General features: G+C 40.5%; 1 protein-coding gene across 13 annotated transcripts in view; it reads left to right on the top strand.

Moving 5' to 3' along the window:
• Positions 1-18,517, top strand: part of ARID1B (AT-rich interaction domain 1B) — a 336,807-nt gene that overhangs the window by 284,473 nt on the left and 33,817 nt on the right. For 5 of the 13 annotated variants that reach the window (XM_075087867.1, XM_075087870.1, XM_075087866.1 and 2 more), the window contains 3 exons: positions 7,892-8,043; positions 15,556-15,665; positions 16,424-16,582. In XM_075087867.1, the coding sequence (XP_074943968.1) occupies positions 7,892-8,043; positions 15,556-15,665; positions 16,424-16,582 (421 nt within the window). The remainder of the gene's footprint in view (positions 1-7,891; positions 8,044-15,555; positions 15,666-16,423; positions 16,583-18,517) is intronic. The other 8 variants (XM_075087874.1, XM_075087873.1, XM_075087869.1 and 5 more) reach the window with 3 other exon arrangements.

Below are 18,517 nucleotides of genomic sequence, written 5' to 3'. Positions count from 1 at the left end.
GACACTCCTGAGTTTTATTGGGCTTTAAATGACTACCAAGTAGGTAGCCTGTTGGGCAGATGTTTTCACTGGAAAAATGGTTAATGTGATGACAGTAGCATGTAAACAAAGAATAAGTTTTTGTGGCTGCTTTTCTGAGGGGCTGAGCATTGAATCAGCATGGTAGGATCAACTGATTTTTAAGTTCTCCCTCATGGATTGTTTCTTAGTGAAATCTAAGTAATGGTGATGATGCTAAAGGCGCAAGTATTTGCGTAATCAGAAGAAAAAGGATATATTTAGAAAGGCTATTTCTGTTATTCTTCAAAAAAGTATCTTACACAATAATCTTTAGATCAGCCAGACGAAGAAAAACAGGCAGTGTGCTCGGTTGGACTGCAGTGGATTACAAGATGATGTGCGCTATCACATCTTTATGATGCTAGAAAATTAGTCCCCATTTTAGCATTGCCACTTAGGCCCAGTCATTGGGAAGAATACTTCGGTGTTGGTTCTGTGTGCCTGATGTCAGCAGACACACACGCACACCCCAGTACAAACGTGGGTGCTTTTTCATCTATGTTTCCTAGTGTTTTGTCAGTGTCAATGCATGTCAGAGCTTTTCATGGACGCACACACACACAACTATAACATTTTCTTTTTCCTTCTAACCTGAAAAATGGAAAAAATCTTGTGGCAGACCTAGTGCCTGTCACATCACCAGCTTTCATGGTTGCTTTTTTAAAACTTTGTTATTGCAAGGGGCGAGCTTCCCCCCTGAACAGCAGAGGAAATGTAAATCCAGGTTAGTACACTTACAGTAGCAGCTACCAAGAGGGGAATACTTAGCTTGCAGATATACTGATGTTAAATTTGTTTGTTTTGTTTACATGGGAACTGCCTTTAATGCCATTTTATAGCTGTTCAAGCCAATATTCAGATTTTGTGTGCCTTGGCCTTCGCTAACAGTGCTGACACACTGATGAACTTCCCATCAAAGCAAAGTAAGCAATGTTGGGGTTTGTTTTCCCTTGCTCTCTTCTCCCTTCTCCAGTTCTCCCATATCCCCTGATGACAGAAACAATTTCACTTCTCCAAGGAAGCCTACAATGTAGCAAGAAGGAAAATCCATAACAAAAGAGCATATGTATCTGCATGCACATGTTTATGTGTAAATTCTCCAGGGAGGAAGCATTCACGGGTCTCACTCCTGAATTACTCTCATTATAATAACCCATTTGGTGTCAAAGTATGACAGATTATAAGCGCTTAAGGCTAGTCCCAGCTCAAGACAGATTTAAATAAAGTACTTCTGGTTATTGTGCAGGTCAGTGTGTTTAAATAACAACCCCCCAAATCATACTTTGACATTTAAAGGAGAGAGGAAATATTGTCATGCTGCAGACCTGGCACAGATAAGCACAGGGCAATTTGGTCAGTACACTGTGATTTGTGAGTGCAGCCTAACGCAGTCATTTTCACAGTTTGTAATCAAGTAGCCACCTTAGCAGTGTGTCAGCATTAAAAAAAAAAAATGTTCCTTTTAAAATGTTTACACAAATTACTCCCCTGAGGTGCTGCAGTGCATTCGCTGCAAAACTGATGTAGGTTAAAGATCTGGAGCAGAAATGGCAAACTTCCATGAGCTTGTGGGCCATTTTTTTTTTCACCAGCCGATTGCTTAGGTGGCCAGGTCACAGTAACAGGATAATTTTTCAGGTCCAGTGCCCAGGGCAGGATAACTGGGAGAAATCCCTACATTACATGAGTGCTATGGAAAGCATCAGGAAGCACAGTGCAGAGGTGCCTAAATAATAATTGGTGCAAGCTTGTGGCTAGCAGGATGTGTGAGGTGTGACTCAGTGGAAGCTCTTCCCTACCTGAGCTGTGTGCCCCGTCCTGGCTCCTGTCCTTGCAGCATTGCTCCTTCAGCATCGCCCCGCTGTGCCACGCTGCTGGACTGGCGCTCACCCAGCTCCTGGCTGGGGTGGCTGCGTTGGACCGTGGCCCTGCCTCACGGTAGTGTGCACAGGCAGAGGACGTGTAGGAAGTCAGACCTCTGGTAGCACCCCGCTTTTGAGGCTCCCCTGTGAATCCTTCCCTTCCTTCAGTCAGACCTGGCTGAGAGGCTCCATGTTCGTGCTGGAGGGACCTTCCTTGTGTTTACCCTGGGAGTAGCATCTCTCTGTATGTTCCTCCCTGCGCTTCCTTCTGCTTCTCCGTTTCATCTCCCTTCTCTAGAGCACCCATCATCCTCCTGGCCCTAAAAACGTTTGGCACCTAGTGAGGATGTTCCCAACCCTTGTCATTCATTCTTCATTTCCATCTACCCTCCCCTCCATTTCCATCTTTTCTGCCCCAAACTCTCCTCACCTCCAGCCCTTCTAGACTCCACCTCCGAACCCTTCTTCTGTTCCCTACACGTTTCTGTCCTCAACTCACCCCAGTGCTCAGGCTGCCACAGGGCTCATTACAGAAGCTGAATCATTTTTTTCTGACTGCATGAAGGGCTTTGTTACAGGTTTAGATGAGGGGTGAGCACAGAGTATCAGATGCATGCCAGAAAATCCACAGAAAGTTGTAGAACTTGATCCCTCTGCACACCGCAAAAACCTGAGCTTTGACATGTTTCCATGTGAAAAGTTGTGCCTTCATTTCTTGTCCTGCTGAGAAGCGTAATCCACTTTTATCATTGTCCATAGCTAAACCACACCTACCTCTGAACTCAGTTTTGTAACTAGTTCAAATTTGTTCCAATCTGAGGAAAACGACAGTATAAACCTTCATCAGATGGCAACACTGAGGGGGTACTAAATCATGTACCAGCAAGTATTAAACACGAGGGCTGCGGAGTGACTTCTGTGTAGCAGTCAGAGACAACACACTAACCTACTGACGATTTCAGGTCCAATTAAAGGAAGACATCTCAGTATAAGAGACACTGCTCAGCAGCTGTGATCACTGGTGTGCTCCTTTGTATTGTCAGTGCTCTTCTTTCTTACAATTTCTTTGTTCAGCTTTTTAATGATGACCAGATCTTGCATGTCATCTCCTCTCTTTAAATACATGGACTTCTGTGTTAGCTCAGAAGACACAATTAGATCTGATGCTACTTGTTTTGCAGAGAAAAGAGATTAAGTGCAGATTAAGCTTCGGGTAGATTGCAAATGAAGGAAAACAAAAGAGCAGAACAGGACTGTCTTAAAGGGAATGTTTTGAATTTGACCGGTTGTATTTTGGACCCAATAGTACACCAGACTGTCAACAGCACAGTGAAGCTGACAATCTAGGACTGTAGTGTCATTCAGGCTGGAAGGAGCCTCAGGAGGTCTCTGGCCCAACCTTCTCGTCAGATGGCTCAGCTGAGAGCTCAGGGCTTTATCCAGTTGGGTCTTGAAAAACTCCGAGGACAGAGATTGCACAACCTCTGTGTGCCACCAGATCTAGTGCCTGACCGTTTTCACTGGGAAACTTGCATCCAGTCTGAACTTCTCATGTTTTAACTCTTGCCCATTGTGTCTCATCCTCCCACCATGCCCCACTGTGAAGAGCCCAGCTTCATGTTCTTGCTGACCTTTTAGGCGCTGGGGGGCTGCTGTTAAGTTTCTCTCGAAAGCCGTCTCTGCCCCAGGCTGAACTAACCCTCATCCTTGAGCCCGTCCAGGGTGAGTGCTCAAGCCCTGACCATCTAAGGGCCCCTCTGCTAAACTCACTCCAGTTTAGCATCATCTTTCCTTTACTGGGGGATCCAAAACTGGACGTGATACTCTAGATGGAGTCTAAGGAGCGCCAAGTAAGGGGGGGATGATCCATTCCCTCCATCTCCTGACTCTGCTCCTGGTCACACAGCCCAGGATGTTGCTGGCCCTCTTGGCTGCCAGGGTACTCTGCTGGCTCATGCTCAGCTCCCTGTCTGCCAAGATGCCCAGGGGCTTTTCAGCAAAGCTGCTTCCCCCAGTCAGGCTTCAGCCGGCACCGCTGCAGGGGGCTCGTCCTTTCCAGGTGCAGGACCTTGCGTTTGTCCCTGTTGACTTTCATAAGGTTTCTGTCAGCACATTCCTCCAGCCTGTCTAGGTCCCCCTGGGTGGCAGCCCTTTCCTCGAGCGTAACAACTGGCTCTGGCATTATGCAAGTGCTGTGAATTACTAAATTGTCAACAGAGTAAATAAACCACAGAAAGCAAGCAGATTCCTCCCTTTCCCATTTTTAATCTCTTCCATTTGCTGAACACTTTGAGTTCTACTTGTAGCAGCAGAGCAGAAAAAAGAAATGTGTAGGCTTAAGTATAGTGTTTAAATTGATAGCATAATCCTAAATTCGTATTGGCCCAGCTGCGTTTTCTTCTAAATGGGGAAAAATATGTGATCTGGTATCACGGTATTGGAGGAGATAGAGCTGGAAAATACCTGACAGGTCATCTAGTTCCTATGTAATGCAGGATTTCTCTACCCAGTACATTTTCTAATGTGTTGTCTGTATGCAGAAGTCTCAAGTACTGGGGTTTCCTTCATTCCCTTGGAGAGTAACTGCATCTCACCATGAAGACATTTTTTTGATTTTACTCAACATAAGTGTTTCTTTTCTTAATTTCTTCCTATTATTCCTAATTATCACTTGCATCATCCCTAAGCAACCCAGCCATTGGTGTTTATGTGGTAAATACTGTAAAACTGTATACTTAACTGGGTTTCTTCTGCTATAGAATTCATAGCCGGTCAGTCGAATTTTTGCCATTAGATGTCACTACGTGTACAGCAGACTGTTTTTAAAAGACTTGATTTTTATTTAGCCTCCCAGAAGAATGGAGGAGGGAATTGGGAGATGTAGGAGAGAGTCTGGTAGTATGCTTTGAGATAACTACTTCTTAAATATTATGTTGGATGTGCCTTTACTAAAAGCAGCACAGAAGGAAACATAAGATTTTTGACTTAACTCCAAAAACCAACAGATGATGCTGTGACCTTAAGCATATATAAATATGTTTAGCAGCTGCTGTGTAACATATTTATAAGTGTTTAGTGACCTGGAGGTTAATCAAAATGAGTTTGGTGATCTCAGCTCAGTTCTTAATGGACTCCACTTCATATTATAGCACTGATGCAGCACAATTTGTCACAGTCGGCAGTCTTTACTCAAAGGAGGCCCACTGTGGAGTGAGAATTAAAGGCTGAAGTAATACCTGATTATTTCTCCCTAAAGAAACTTTCCATTCCAAGCCATCATGGAGCAGAGTAATATGTGGAGGAGGTCTGTCCTGCACACTGCACCCCATCTCAGGATAAAGTAATGTTTAGTCTTACAGGACATCGCCTTTCAGTGTTACTGAATTAGGTCACACGTGTGGTGGTCAGTGCTTTGACAGGGGACCAGGGCAGGACAAAGTTCTGCCAGGGATGGTGCTGAGTCTTTTCACTTGCTGGGCTCTTTCCAGGGATGGAGAGCTGTGTCCATTCCAAGTGCAGCACTACGTGGGAATGTGAAAGGGAAAAGGTATTGCCTTGCCAGAAGAAATTTCAGAATTAGGTTCTGCCGTTCACGTCTTCCTGGGTACAGAAGCAATTTTTTAGACTTCAGTTGTTTCCTTTCTGTCCTGGCCAAAGCTAGTATATTCTTTTTATTTAATTTCCACTCTCCGTCTAAACTGGAAGTAGTTTCGTACTTTTTGATTTAAAGCTGTTGTACAGCAGTATGCTTTCATGAGCTGCAATTGAGATTGATGTCCAAGGTGGGTAACATGAAATAGGTTGTACCTCAATTTGAGACAATGAACAGCCCCACAGAGATACACATCTATCGGAAGTAATAGTATTGAAATATTAGTAGGTAAGGGCCAATTTCAGCTTACCTGCAAGGTGCGTATCTCCTGTGTATTTTTAAAGCAAAAGAAAGACATTGGAGAGATAGATACCTGTAGAGACTTCTGCCTTTTCCAGAATCCCAGCCTTACTCCAGAAAAGAACCTTTCAAAATCTGTTACTTTAAAGTGTAAAAATGCACTTGCACACTTTCTTCATCTTCACTAGTAACTTTACCCAATAATGGAAAGGATCTCACTTACCCAGCATAGAAAGCTTTTCAGTTAACTGCGTTTGTTGAAATATAGCAATTTTCAGCTAAAAAGGGGGGTGGGGGTGTTTAAGATGCAGTATTTACATAAGAAAAGCTTGATTGGGTGACTGAAATCTTTTAAAGTTGTTGCCAAATGGTCGTGCTCATCTCTTTTCCCTTTGTAATTTTCCCTTGGAGCATTGCACCACTGTGCATTTTAAATCTTTTCCCTCCGCTACTCATTGCAAGCTTCATCAGAGAAATGACATTGTATGGCAGTTGTCTCCTTCATATCAAAAGAAAGCCCGTGCCTCTTTGCAAGAGTGAAGAAAAGTTTGTCTTCAGAGAGCAAAGGACAAAACTGAGTTGGAAAAAGATGCTTTATTTAGATAACGCGTTCTCTTTTCCTTTGAAGAAATTCACAATGTGTCAAGAAAAATTAGGCCAAATAGTGCTTTAATGGTCTTCCTCCTTACCTCCTGAAAAAGAAATCTGTTTCTACCAATTGCACTAAGAATCTACCATGAGTTTGGAGAAGACAAGAAGCTGTTGAAATTATTCAGGGTTGTTGGTTTGGGAATTGTCTGTTTTGTTTGACTACTGCAGAATAATGGAAGGTAGAATTTATACCAAAACTTCATCTTGCTACCAGGACATGCAGCTTTCCCTGCCTGTAGGATAAAATTAAATGTTTTGGGGGGGGGGGGGGGGGGCTGGAAGCTGACAGGTACTAAGGCTATGTAAAGAGGTGCTTGCTTCCTTTCTTGTCTCCTTTATTTGGAAAAACAACATAAAATTTACAGGGGGTCTGAGTTTTGTATTTTCCTATGCAGGCTATGAATATACAAGTAAGTATATTTTTGCATGTGTTTCCGTGTATAAGTCTATATCCATAAACATATCATAATATGTGCCGTCTTCAACCATAACAAGAAAAGGTAGATAACTGTATAATGGATTAAAAGAATAAATGGTTATTTTTGAAGTTGGATCATGCATTACGTTGGGTTATTCTGCTTACTTGGATTGGATTATTTTCTTCCTTATGCCTCAATTTATCTATGGAATTTTAGAAATCAGGTACAAAGCGTAGCTAGATACTTTTTAGAACTTAAGAGTAGATAAGGTTTAGCCTTCAAAAATTTGGTCTGAATGGTCTGAAGATCTTCACATCTGAAGATGTGGAGAATTAAGTAAGGACTTCATTCAAGGCAGTTTTTCAGACAAACTTCTGTCTCAGTTATGAAAGCATTATACAGATATGTGATTAATTTTCAAAACCAGAATAGTTCTGCTGAGGTTTCTTGTTTCCACAAAGTGTAATATATATGTGGTCTTTTGAAAGTTTGGACACAGATGGCATGTACAAAAGATGAACATTGTCATCTATGTGGTAACATCAGATGCAGAAATCTGAAACAGATTCTTTGGTACCCAATTTTTCTTCTGGTCATTTCACTGTTTTTTTAAGCTACAGCAGGTAAGGAATTCTGTTACATGGTCAAAATTGCAATTCCCTGGAATTTTTTAATGCCAACACTAGGTTCTAATTTTGACTTCTGATCACATTTCTGTCTACTCACAGGATAAATAGTATGAGTTCTATTTTTCTGCTGATTGGTTGTGACATATAAAGACACTGTATACATCTCTTGATGTTTGAGTTGAGTCCAGTTCTGTCTCTAATATACGGTAACTAATTCAAGACTAATTCAAAGCTCCCCATGTAGGTAAAATGAATTAATTATGTGCCCTCTCCTTAGCTATTTGCAGACAATAGGAGATATACTCTGTGACAAAGCACAGCATCTTCAGCAATGAGGTGCATAATGAGTCATCATGTGTGTGCTCTTTCTTCTCGTAGGCAAGGCAATTTTCCTGCCATGAATCAGAGTGGTATTATGGGATCCAGCTCCCCCTATACTCAGCCGATGAACAACAGCTCTGGCTTGATGAACCCGCAGGCTCCTCCTTACAGCATGGCACCTAACATGGTGAACAGTTCAACAGGTAATGGTGGGTAACCTTTCAGCAGTGGCCTTCCTCCATAAATCTGCTTAATGGTACCAGCCCTGGGCTGGCGGCAGAGAGATAGCCGCCTTCATTCGAATCACCCCAGTGGCTAGTTTGGAGTGATTCGAAACTAGGCTACGGTATTCATGGTTTTTTGAACAGTAACAAATACATTTTTCATTAAGTCCTTTTGCACAGCTTGTAGATTAGTACAATGTTTCGAACAGTTCCAGCAACACTCAGACCCAGTTTGACATAGGTGTTGACTAGCAAGTGTGTGTATATTGTGTGTATGTGGCTGCAAGAGAGGGAATGAGAAAAACCTCATCTTTTAAGAGGCTGCTGTTGCTTTTCAGTGTCTTACTTCCTAAGATTGCAATTTCAGATATTTAATATGGTACTGGTTTAAAAAAAGAGATGTGCACCTGCTCTGACTTGAAGATGCTGTAAGTTGAGCACTTAAAATAATTACTCTGTTCTGAAAACATAGGCCATATTTACTGTTTCCAAAATTCATATAACCGTATATAGGGTTTCTTCATTTACTTATTTAAATATCGGTATATGATATTTAATCATAGCTTCCTTTTGCAAAAAAAAAAGCATATTCAATGTAGCTGCTGGATTTATCCTTCGTATCATGACGTGTGAATTTAGAATTATTTGCAGCTTTGTGTGCGACTATGAAGACAGGTGAATGTAGTTCTCTGCAAATGTGCTTTACAGTCCGTATTCAGCTTGAACTCCTAACAATTATCCTCCATCAAGATAATACTTCAGTAAAGATCAGTTCTTTGATTGGGGTGGGTTTGGATGGAGTTTCAATGACCCTGAAGTGGATCCTCCCAAATACTTATTCCAGTCATGGAGTTTCTGTGCATGCTTTACTGATTACATTAGCCCTTTCTGAAATGTTGGAGGTGTTGAAGTTTTTCTGAAGGCTGGATAGGTTGTGCTAAGGTGATTTGATGTTGTTTCTTAGTTGGTTTTGTTTCTACTTTTGTTTATTTAGAGATGCCTTACGACTTGAATTGTATCTTACCAAGAGGTATCTGTGTTTCGGTATCTTCCTCTCTGCCTCACTTAGCCTGTTCCATTCCTTCATCCTTTGCCTCCTTCCCTGTCTTTCCTCCCTGTCATTTTTACATGTCCCTGCTTCCTGGGCAGAAAATGATCACTGTGAGATTCTGGTGTCTAGTATGTCCAGAGGGTTTCTTTCCTCTGCATACCAGCTCCTGAGACACTTAACAGTGTCTTATTTTTCAAGAATATTATGTTACTTTTTTGGTTGGCAGAAGAAACAGAAAGGAAGCTGTTAATCAGTAAGATTTTTTAAAAAGAAAAGAGAAAAAAAAAAAAGGCTTTTTCCAGTGCTGGCTTGGAAGCCATTGGTTAGTCCAGACAGTACATTTCACCGGCTGGACGAAGAGGGAAAAGCGATTGAACAGACCATTAGATAATAGCTTGCTCTTCCCCCACCAGAGCTGTCCCAGGTAATATTATGTTTTGTTTGTGTAGTTATGTGTTTTGTCTGGCTTGCTGAAATAAAATTACTTCTGAGCATTGAAACTGTGCTATAAATTCTGTTTTGCTATTAGCAGAAGTAATTTTTCCCCCTTTTCCTTTGGCCCCCAGAGCTGCAAAAATAACCAACAGCAAACAGATGGCAGAGTGCCCTGCCTAAGAAGATTTATGTATTCCTAAGGAATAACCAGTTTAAAGGAAGATTCACAGAGGTTTTTTTGTTCAGATAATTCAGCCATTCGTTATTTCATACAGTGGAAATCTGTTCAATGCAAGGCCATTTATCCTAGCAGTCTTTTGTATGGGGTAGTCAAACTCTTTTTATTGTGTTATGCATTCTGAAATATTGGATTTTTAATAATTTAAACATTTATCAGGGTTTTTTCTGCCAGTGCATTTGTGAGGTTTTCTTTTGTTCCAGTTTTATTAATTCAAAGATTACCCAGTGGAAAGTAAGTATGAGACAAACTAGAGGAGTTCAGTGCACCTCTTTTCCTCTGTGTGTGAGCAGGCATGCACCCAGATTGCTCTGTGCAGCCGGCCTCCAAGAGCACACAGATGGTGTTGGTACAGGGGGAACAAAACGAGAGAATTAGGTGTGAATATACTGCTGGGGGCACATGCAGTGGGAATGTTGCATTTCCCCCTATCCTGACTCATCCTTCTCCTTGGGTGAAAGAAATGAAGGGCTGAGCTTAAGACAAATGTAAATACAGTACTTAAAATGATAATGTCTTGAGCTAGGGGAGCACTTCGGGGTCAGCTCTGGCCCTGCATTTGATGAGGTGGAGAACTTGCAGGTCATACCTTCTCAGGGGCTTGAAAACAGCATTTTCTGTGGCACAAAGACCAGTTCAGATATCCGGCTCTTGAGCCTCCCACCCCACCCTCCCCACCCCCTCTAGTGTAAAGCCTTACATCTGTCGATAAACCAGGGTTCAGTCCATGTGTGGGGCTAAAGACAAATGCAGCTGAGTGGCTGCTGCTGGAGTGGAGTTTGGGCATTAGTTACCTTGCTCACATGCACTGCGTATGAACAGCTGTGGTTTCAGTTAGAAGCCAATGAAAAACTAAGGTAAGCAGTAGGGAGAAGTTGGTTTCTTGATTGTATGGGTTTTGGAGGGTGCAGCGGTGTTGCCTCTTTTGAGGGAAGAAGGTAGGTTTTGGTTGTATTCATTTTAATCAAATGCCCTTTTAGGTTTTACTCTAAAATAGGGGAAGATTGCTGATGCTGATGGAATTGTTTTCATATGGTTTTGGAGCTTCAGTACAGCTAAGCATAACACTAGTTTTGCCACACATTTCTAGTAGTATTTATAACTCCTTATTACCAGTTGATCCTTTTTTTTTTTTTCTTTTCTTTTAATTAATGTCACAATTGAAAGGAAAATCATGTTGCAGTTATGCATCCTGGTACTTCAACAGTGACTGTGGATCAAACAACAGATTGCCAGCTTCTGCTGATGTAGAGCAGTTTAGGAACACAGAAATTATGAGATCAAAGAAGACAGATCCCTCTGATAGAGTATCCCATCTCTAACAATAACAAAAGCTTCAAGAAAAAGTGCCAGAATCCCTTCACAATTATGGAACAAACTGCCATTCGGAAAAACTGTATAACCTCCACTGTCCTTTTGTTATATGAGATCCCATTTCCCATATATATTTTAGCTTTTTCCCTCTTTTATTTTTTAATTCAGGCTTTAAAAATAGATATAATGAAAGGAAACTTACAAAATCCAACATAAATGCAATAGTAATTTCCTGCTATGAGTCTTGTTGATTCTAGTGAAAATTATCTTTAAACAGAAGTAATATGGAATTTGGATCTCACGTATTTCCATATTGTGCTTGCACAGAAACTGGCACTCACAATCTGCTACCTCTGGAGGTGAACAAAACAATAAATCTCCTTACTGCTACAAGCATCCTTTCCTAATTTCACTACCTCTGCCCTACTGAAACCTTTCATTTTCTGGGTATTATTATTCCCAACGAATTTTTAACATCATAATACTTTACATAAAACATGAAGTTATAGGAAAAATTATTTGTGCTAAAGGAATTAAAAGGGTATTCTTAAAAATAACATTAAAAATAGATACAGCACTTACTTTTTCATATAGATTATATATTTGAATTTGTATTTATTTGGAGGAACCTCTGACAGAGAAAGCAATTGTATCTATGAATGTGAAGCATTTTTTTGAAATATTAATTGGGTTTCTCTGTTTTGCAGCTTGGTTACATTTTTCTGAAAAATTGAAACCTCCATTTATTTCAGGTTTTTTTGCTCTGACGCATAGTTCATATGACCTATTATATAATGCACATTTAAATAAGTTTTCTGGAGGATGTCAGCAGCTGGTAACAGCTGAATTATCCCATCACCTGTATACTCCAAACAAGCAATGACCGAGATCCAGTGGTCGTTGTGTGACTGTGAATCAAGCCAGCTCCTGGCATAAAGATGCCCATGTCCCAAACCACATGCATGCACTTGTCATCCCGGTAGGCAGAAAGGAGGTGCGGCTCTGAGGTCCTCGGTGGCCCACTCGTCCCTTTCAGATAAGGTGCCTGACCGCCCTGGGCTGTACTTCTCTCCAGAGGCAGACAATCACTCCGTGTCAGGACATTAGCCAATGCTGTTGTCCCTCTTCCATTTTTCCTGTGGGCATAAAAGCAGTGGGGGTCCTCTTGCCAGCTCCACACGAGTCACAAATTCGCTGCTTTTTCTTTTTTTTTTTCAGAGGGAGAGCACTAGGGGCGGAAGGGAGGAAGGATTGTCTTACAAAGGATGTAATACTCTGTTTTGTAGGGTGTGATTTGTTATTGCACTAGCAATAAAAACAGTGTTTGCGTATTGCTGCTCCTACAGTGTTTCATCATCTTCTTGGACTGATAGAGCAGCCTTCAGCAAGAAAGAATACTTTGCTGCAGTTTTACTCGTGTCAATATCTGTCTTTGAGTATATTAAATTCAGTGTGGAATAGTTAATTCAGGACCGTGACCCATACTTGCTTTTTGAAATCATTCTAGCTCTTAAATTCTTATAATAAGCCAGAGGCTAGTACTTGAAACCTATTCACAGTACGCTACAACACTTTTTAAGTCAAGATTTCCTTGTTATCCTCCTCTCTAAAATGTTCTATCCTTTGGTCTGCACTTCACACACAGAATTATTAGTACCTGTGTAGAAAGACACTGTGTCTTATTTTAGCAGTTTCGTGACAATAACAGTGTTTCACCGCTCAGAAAGAGTCAAAACAATGTTCTCACTGTACCGCTTTACTAAAAAAAGTGAAGGAATGTCTGTTTGCAAATCACTGGAGAGTGTGTTTGCAAGAAGTTATGAAACAGCATTTCAACAGTGAATTGAAAAGTAGCTGTGGAAATCTTAGGTAAAAGCTATAGTGAAACTAGACAAGCTTGCAATTTGCTACTAAAATCCTTGCAGTTCTCTTCTAGGTATAAAGAAAGGATGTAGATGAAGTAAATAATTTAGAACAAAAAGTGAAACAGAATTTGGGCAACTATTTTTTTTTTTTTCACAATTGTCTCCAACTCATGATAATTATATTTGTATGTGCCAACAGGAATGTTGAAAATGAATCGGTAATTTTACATTTCTAAACATGATTAACACAGACAGAATACATGTGGCAATTTGCAGACTAGAGTTGCTTGCCCTTTACATGAGGTGTTAACTTAAACCTCTCTGGAAAAGAGATTTTATAAAGGTATTCTGATGGAAACAGGACTACCAGGAGTGGGCACAATTATGTTCTTTGTAGCAGAAGTACGATGTGCCAACCCAGATAACAGTGAGATATCAGCAGAGGATTTAGCCATGCAGAATTCTGGTGGAGAAGCGTGATTGTTAACTTTGCTTTGTTTGACCTCTCTAAAATTGCTTTAGAGGGGAAGGGTCATCTTTGGTTGCTTCAAAACTAAAACTAAGACTCTTTTTTAGCGCTTTCACAGCATGAAATGTGTTAACTGTTAAAATGGGTTCTGTATAACAGTTCTGCATCCCAGTTTGAAACCAGACTGTGGCATACATTTGACCATTTTGTACATATATTTTAAAAGAAAATGTCTAAAAGAAAAATAACTCCTTTTTTAACTGTGGAATTAAAAACTAAAATGTGTTAGGCTGCCATCCTTCACTTCATAATGGTCACAAGCTGCCCCAACTCCTCAGAGTGTAAGGGCAAAATGCATTCAAATCAAATGCTATGCTTGGTTGATGCTGGCTTCCCAGTATCATATTGCTTGGCTGTTTTGTTTAGGTTTCACACACATACATAAAAATAACAGCATTTTTAGCTGATCCCAATAGATTTTTCTCTGCAGCTGCATCACTTGAAAAAGGCTTTTTGTTCCAATTCTTGAAGTCTTAAGTATTGCAAGTAATTTTTTTTTTTTAAATCTCAATTATGATTTATGTGTTGTGATGACTTTAAGGGCTTGATTGGGCTACAAATGTGCTTTGAAAAAACAAGAAAATGTGCCCATGAAAAACACCGGCAGTTCAAAGCTGAATATTGAGCATACAGTTGTAAACTCACATGGCACATGGCTGGGTAGGTTTTTTTGGCAGACCCATAGTCTCAACCTGCAGTGATGCTAAAGATATTAGCAAATTAGCACTGCAAAGCTTGCCAACGTATTCGCCAGAGTCCTGCTCATGCTCTCACTGCTGTAATTAAAACTAATTATTTTCTAAAACATAGTAATACATGAATATGTGCAATAATCATTTTGTAGTGGGCAATCTGTGAAGTATTTTTAAAGCTTCTTTTCCCCCTCCTCTCTTTGGCTTGGTATGCAGTGTGCCTGCTGCCTAGTGCGAGCCAGCATTGTCATTTTGCAGAGAGGCACGCTGGTAATGATCAGATTTTTATTTTTTCTTAACAATGATGCTTTGCCGTTTCTTAAAATTTGTACATTTGGAATATGTACTTTTGCCTTTTTACTGCCTTGTGGGCTATTCTATCCTATGTTTTTCTTAACTTATATCCTTCTTTGAGGGAAAGGCATGAGGGAGAGAAAAAACAGAGAGGCAGGGAATATAATCCAGTCTTTCATAAGTGCTGCGCACATGGTTTTCTGCAGGGAAATAATCACCTGGTGTCTTGCTGTTGTGCTCTGGTTATTTGCATTGATTCAGTGTCATGGCACCTTCTAGCATCTGATCTGCCCAGTATTTTCTGTCTATTTATCTGAATGTGTCTCCTTGCATCTTTCCAGAAAATCAGGAACCCAGCAGCTCTGCAGCAGTAACACTATACTTAGCACTTGCATCTTCAAATAAAAAAAAGCCCTGAAACTCCTCACACCCCTGGGAAGCAACTGCGTGCCATTATCAGAGAAAGACATTTGTGCGTTCATTATAGTCCCACCTCATTTTGGCAGGAGGGGAAGAAGTTGAGCGCCGGTTCTCCAACAGAGTGGAGTTTACAGCTTGTAATTCTGTAGTTAAAGCTCACAGTGGCTGAGCCATTCAAAGTGAAGTCAGGAGGGGTAGGAATTATCTGCTGGACACCAAGCTTAATACAGACATAATTGGGAAGTTCAGTCTTTTTCTCAGATTCAACATTGCAAGCAGAATACACATCATTTTCATTTACGTTTGTCTGTTGCTAAAGGGCAGGTGCAGTCATTATTAAAATAGACTTGTTCTGTTAAAATACAGTGGTCAAATGTGGACACAGTTGAAGACCACTGGCAGCGTGAAGAACGAATTCTACTTTGTAAAGTGGTGGTTGTTGTTGTTGTTGCGTGGTGCTTGTATTCTTGTCTTGTTCGTTCTCTTTTATTTCCTCACTTTAACCAAAGAGGTTTCCAGGTTTCCGGACACTAGAATAACAGGACAGAAGTGGGATAACCCCTGCTTCACGTGGTGCCACAATCTTGCAGCAGGAAGCGAGTGTTTTCCTACAAAGCCAAACATAGTCGTGCTTAACTGTTTCTCCTGTTTTCGATTAGCACCTATGGGTCTTGCAGATATGATGACACCCGGTGAGTCCAAACTACCCCTTCCTCTCAAAGCAGATGGCAAAGAAGAAGGACCCCCTCAACCCGAGAGCAAGTCAAAGGTATTTACCACCTCCGCACGTGGTGTTGGTTCAGCCCGCAGAAGTCTGCTGTGTTCGTCCTTCATCTTCTGGTTTTGGCCTACCCACTTCTGTTCTTTCCTGCATGCTTTTCCATTCACGTGCAATCTCTTTGTTTGTTTCTTTTCTTTTTTTTTTTCTTTTTTTTTTTTCTTTTTTTTTCTTCATTGTGTGGATCTGAAAGTTACTAGTTCTTACGGCATTTTAACTTGCGGGGGCAAAGCAACCCAAGCCAAAAGTTGCGTGGGGATTCAGCTGTGCCAGGTGGGTGGGAAAGAAGGGTCTTGCCTGGTTTCAATACTTGCAGCCATTTTTCTCTGCCTTCAGTTATAGCTTCCTGTTTTGGCCGCCTCAGCAGCAGCAACATACTTTAATATTTTGCTTTCCTGCCTTATTTGATAAAATAAGGTGAACAGCTTGTTTTTTTTCTTTCTTTCATAAGGGGAAACCCATGCTTAGCATTCCATGTGAGCTTGAAATAAGCATGGTGGCTTAGTGACTTTAGCCAAGCATCCAGCAAACTTTCCAAATTATACTAATTAACAATGTTGTTTTAATACCTTATATATATATATAAAAATATATTTATATATGTGTGTGTTTTCTGTATGTGTGTCTCTGTTTATATATATTTTATATATAAAAATTGGTCAGTCTGTTAAACTGGATGTATTTTTTTTGTTTTTAATAAAGTTTGCCCTGCCTTTGTCATATTATTTTTTTTTATTCCTCTACCACAGGATAGCTACAGCTCTCAGGGTATTTCTCAGCCCCCAACCCCAGGCAACCTGCCAGTCCCTTCCCCAATGTCCCCAAGCTCTGCTAGCATCTCCTCATTTCATGGAGATGAAAGTGATAGCATTAGCAGCCCAGGCTGGCCAAAGACTCCATCAAGCCCTGTAAGTGGCTCTGGTTTTTTTGGTTTTTGTTTATTTTTTTGTAATTAATTATATTTTAATGCTTGCTTGTTTGTTTTGTAAATTCCTTTTCTTCATTATTTATCCACTGAACAGTTTTCTTTCTTTATAATACTGGGTACAAATTCTGCTCTCGGACACATGACTGTAAGTTCCACTGCCTGGCTTCAGTGGGGCCTGAGCATGCTTATCCAAGGGCAAAATTTGTCCCAACAGTACTTTGAAATAAGAAAGAGTAAAATTGCGTGCATCATGCAAGTGTGCTGTCTGGTAATACAGCAGTTGTTGTGAAGAAAACATCCTTCCTGTAATGCATCAGCTTCCAAGCATGCCGACTGTGTTGTTAAGGACAATTCCATTTCTGTTCCTGGGCCCAAACTCCTTCACACAACTGACATCTCTCTGGTTGCTGCACTTGTCTTTCCTAGGATTATTGGGGGGGGGGGGGGGGGGGACACCAAAAAACCAAAATGAGAAGTCTTCTCCCCTATTGCAACTAAGATCCATCAAAGTTTGAATTCTAGACTGAGCACCATGAAAAAGCTGCCATGTATATTTCTGAAAAATTTTTAATTTTGAATTGTGTATTTGGAAATACAGTCATTAGGTTATCAGGGCACAGTCTAAAACAAAATTGTTTCTGATTTGCTTCATTCAGTTGTTTTGAAGTCACCCAGATTGTGGGTAGGAAAAACCTGATGTATGTATGCTTTTAGAAAACTATTTTTTAGATGAATAATATTTAGTCATTCTCATGCAGGTTGTAAAGAAAAACCTGAGAGACATGCATACAGCTAAAAATAAATTTCATCATATGTATATCTCTAGATATATATACACACATAAAAAATCTATATACATATATAGAAAAGAGAATGGAAATAGAAGCAGATATGGCCTATGGGAGCAAATGTCCACTTGGTCATTTTTGCTTTGTTTTTTTTGAATTAGAAAACTGTGTGTTGTTCCTCTTTTTTTTCTTTTTACCAAAAGTAATAATGATCGTAATTTCTCTGTGGAAAAATACTGCAGTATATTTTTGTGAGGAATATGAAGGTTTTCTTCTCATGTTAAAGTGCACTGAAAATAGCAACAACTCTTTGATAACAACTTAATTTTCACAAAGCGATACATTGAAGAGTATGTCTCAGGACAAACAGGGGAAGGCCAATTGGATTGAAAAATGTCTTCCCATCCCAAAACCAGAGATCTAGTGAATCCCCTGAGCAGAGGGGCAGCATGGCATGAAATGCACTACCTTAATGTTTTGATGGTTATTTGGCAGCAACTTTGAGTCTCAGAAGGCAGCTGGTGTTACTGGTTCCCACAAAGTCTCATCTTTTTCTTAACAGCATTTCTGAAAGGGTGGTGCCAAAAATGGTGTTAGTTTTCTTTGTAGTAATGTTTTGGGTATTGCTTGTTTGGGCAGTTTTCTGGAGAAAGGCAAGAGAGTTATTGCACAGGCTGCGTAACACATCGAGTTCTTCCTCTGCAAGGCCACCAAATGATAATGCGTTCCTGAGCTCATTGCTTAAACTGCGTAACAAATCCTAGAGTCATTGCGAACATATGTGGAGTTTTTTCCATGTAAATATGACAAAGGGTAGTGTTGGGAGAAATAAAGGGAGGATGTTTGTGCTTTCAGTTTCTTCTGAATGCCCTTCTGTCCAAGTGCTGCTGCATCTTTAGCTTCAGTTAGCTTCTTGGTACATAGATGCAGATAAATACAGTGCTTTGGGACAATAGAAAAATAATTGTAAATTAGCTGATTGCTTTTTACCTGTGAAGGCCAGTATATTGGATAACTTCATCAACTTCAACGGCAGCCTAACATAGACTGGAACGATTGATTGCAGGCATTTCGTTACACTTGAAAACAGCCTGAATTTGTTCATGAAATCCCAAAGCTGCTCCACG

The sequence above is a fragment of the Phalacrocorax aristotelis genome, chromosome 3 (genome assembly GCF_949628215.1).
Source record: "Phalacrocorax aristotelis chromosome 3, bGulAri2.1, whole genome shotgun sequence".
In the NCBI taxonomy this organism is placed as follows: domain Eukaryota; kingdom Metazoa; phylum Chordata; class Aves; order Suliformes; family Phalacrocoracidae; genus Phalacrocorax; species Phalacrocorax aristotelis.
This window is presented reverse-complemented; position numbering and strand designations above follow the sequence as displayed.